Raw genomic sequence first — 2,500 nt, 5'->3', positions numbered from 1 at the left:
ATATTGACCTCTGATGAACTGACCTGTGGCCCCTGTGTCTTGCAGTTGAGGGCCCAGATCGAACAGGAGGACGAGGCATCAGCGTCCTCCGTGGCTGTCGAGGTCACCCACCCTCCCGAAGACGCTGGTTCGAGCCATAATGCCGGCGACGCTGCCGCAGCTGCGACGGTAAGTTTAAATTGTTGCATAAACACGTGTCTAGGGGAGGTTTTGTGTGTGTCTCTGCAATTGAAAGTCCCAATACTGTCAGTTACAGCTGTTCTCCTAACAATTACTACCACTGCTGTCATCTCCAGCTGATATCTCTAATCCACCATTTACGGAGAAAACACTGAAAGAGGTTTCGGTTCCTTACTGAACCGTTATCAAGCCACGGGTCTGTTTATTGTTCTTCGCATTTCAGGTCAAGAACGAGGAAGGTCTGACGGCAGCTGAACACGAGGAGCCCAAGAGCTACACCAGCAGTGGTTCTGCTGAACGCTAGCAACTACAGGACTACTGAAACTGCTACTGCTACTGTGACTACTCCAAATACTACTACTTCTACTGACGCTACTACTACTATTACTAATTCTTACACTATTACTACTACTATGTTGCTGTTATTACTTCTACTACTACTACTATTACTTCTCCTATTTCTAATCCTACTACTAATAAACCATACCACGGGCGGGGATAGAACCTGAGATCAGAGAGTCTCTGATTGCGGGTTCTATCCCCGCCCGTGGTATGGTTTGTTTGCAATCGTGTCATTACGATTTCGTGAGTCATGTCTACTACTAATAGTATTTATACTATTATTATGATTGCTACTACTGCCATTGTTACTACTGTAACCTCTAACTACAACTTTTACTCCTACTGACGTTGTCGTACTATTACTGCCACTAGCACTAAGGCTGATACTACCCGACTGCTAGTACCAAAGCTGCCACTGCTTAGGATGTTTGCATAACTACTTCCACATCTACTATTAAGGCTACTATTATTATTAATGCTACTTCTAATGCTGCATTTAGAGCTACGTCTGGGGATGCTACTGCCACTGTTATTATTATTATTATTATTATTATTATTATTATTATTATTATTATTATGATTATGATTAATATTATTATCACTACTACTACTACTACTGCAACTGCTACTACTACCACTGCTACTTCTACAACTACCACTACTGCTACTACTACTGTCTGCTAGATTTACTACTATCGTAGTAAGCTGAATAGCAATCAACAGTTGTGGTATTGATACAGAAAATGGTGTACAAGGTGATATTTTGTCCCCCATGTTAAGTGAATAATAATAATAATAATAATAATAATAATAATAATAATAATAATAATAATAATAATAATAATAATAATAATAATAATAATAATCATAGTTGAGAGTTAGGTATACATTTCAGGAATAGGCATTAAATGTCGTCTAGGTCTAACTAAAATAATGTATGCTCACTTCTGGCAAGACATCTAGTGTATGAATGATGATGAAAGTTTTTTCTTTGTTAGAGGGTCACTCTGCTCTTCTAGAAGATGAGATGACTGGTGTCTTCAAAACAATGGCAGGATAAAACACACAAACAAACACGAAATAAGAAAATTCTATTTTGACCTCCATTTGAGATCTTCTTCTGCTGACAGATAATTTAACCACCTTGGCTATCTTGAGACGTTATAAAAATTATTTCGACCTCCATCTGAGGTCTTCTTCAGTAGATTCATTCAGACTTAAAACAATTTCTTAAAAAAAAAATGAAATCATAAAATGAAAATGCATAAATAAATCTAAATCTAAGTTGATATTTTTTTGAAAAACCAAAATTTGAAATAGTTAAAATTTACAGATATTTAGAAAGCTATAAAAATAATACCTTAGATGCTAATGAAGGGCTTTTGATTAAAGGAACTGGAGCTACACTCTCCTTCTTTGGATCCCAATGGATTAATTCTCAATACCAGGGGACAGTATAACCCACAAGGGTTTACCGGATTCGGATATATATATACCCACCCACTCCACTTTCCCACCTACTCCACTTTCCCACCTACTCCACTTTCCCACCCACTCCACTTTCCCACCTACTCCACTTTCCCACCTACTCCACTTTCCCACCTACTCCACTTTCCCACCCACTCCACTTTCCCACCTACTCCACTTTCCCACCTACTCCACTTTCCCACCTACTCCACTTTCCCACCCACTCCACTTTCCCACCTACTCCACTTTCCCACCTACTCCACTTTCCCACCTACTCCACTTTCCCACCCACTCCACTTTCCCACCTACTCCACTTTCCCACCTACTCCACTTTCCCACCCACTCCACTTTCCCACCTACTCCACTTTCCCACCTACTCCACTTTCCCACCTACTCCACTTTCCCACCTACTCCACTTTCCCACCCACTCCACTTTCTCACCTACTTCACTTTCCCACCTACTCCACTTTCCTACCCACTCCACTTTCCCACCTACTCCACTTTCCTACCC

At 40.4% G+C, this 2,500-nt stretch overlaps 1 protein-coding gene across 1 annotated transcript in view; it reads left to right on the top strand.

Moving 5' to 3' along the window:
* LOC128702008 (dynein intermediate chain 3, ciliary-like) overlaps positions 1 to 644 on the top strand; it is a 54,461-nt gene extending 53,817 nt beyond the window's left edge. The window contains exons 11-12 of the mRNA XM_070101413.1: positions 46 to 168; positions 404 to 644. Of these exons, the coding sequence (XP_069957514.1) occupies positions 46 to 168; positions 404 to 484 (204 nt within the window). The 3' untranslated portion in view covers positions 485 to 644. The remainder of the gene's footprint in view (positions 1 to 45; positions 169 to 403) is intronic.
* The last annotated feature ends 1,856 nt before the right edge of the window (positions 645 to 2,500 follow it).

Source organism: Cherax quadricarinatus, chromosome 77 (genome assembly GCF_038502225.1).
Source record: "Cherax quadricarinatus isolate ZL_2023a chromosome 77, ASM3850222v1, whole genome shotgun sequence".
Lineage (NCBI taxonomy): Eukaryota > Metazoa > Arthropoda > Malacostraca > Decapoda > Parastacidae > Cherax > Cherax quadricarinatus.
This window is presented reverse-complemented; position numbering and strand designations above follow the sequence as displayed.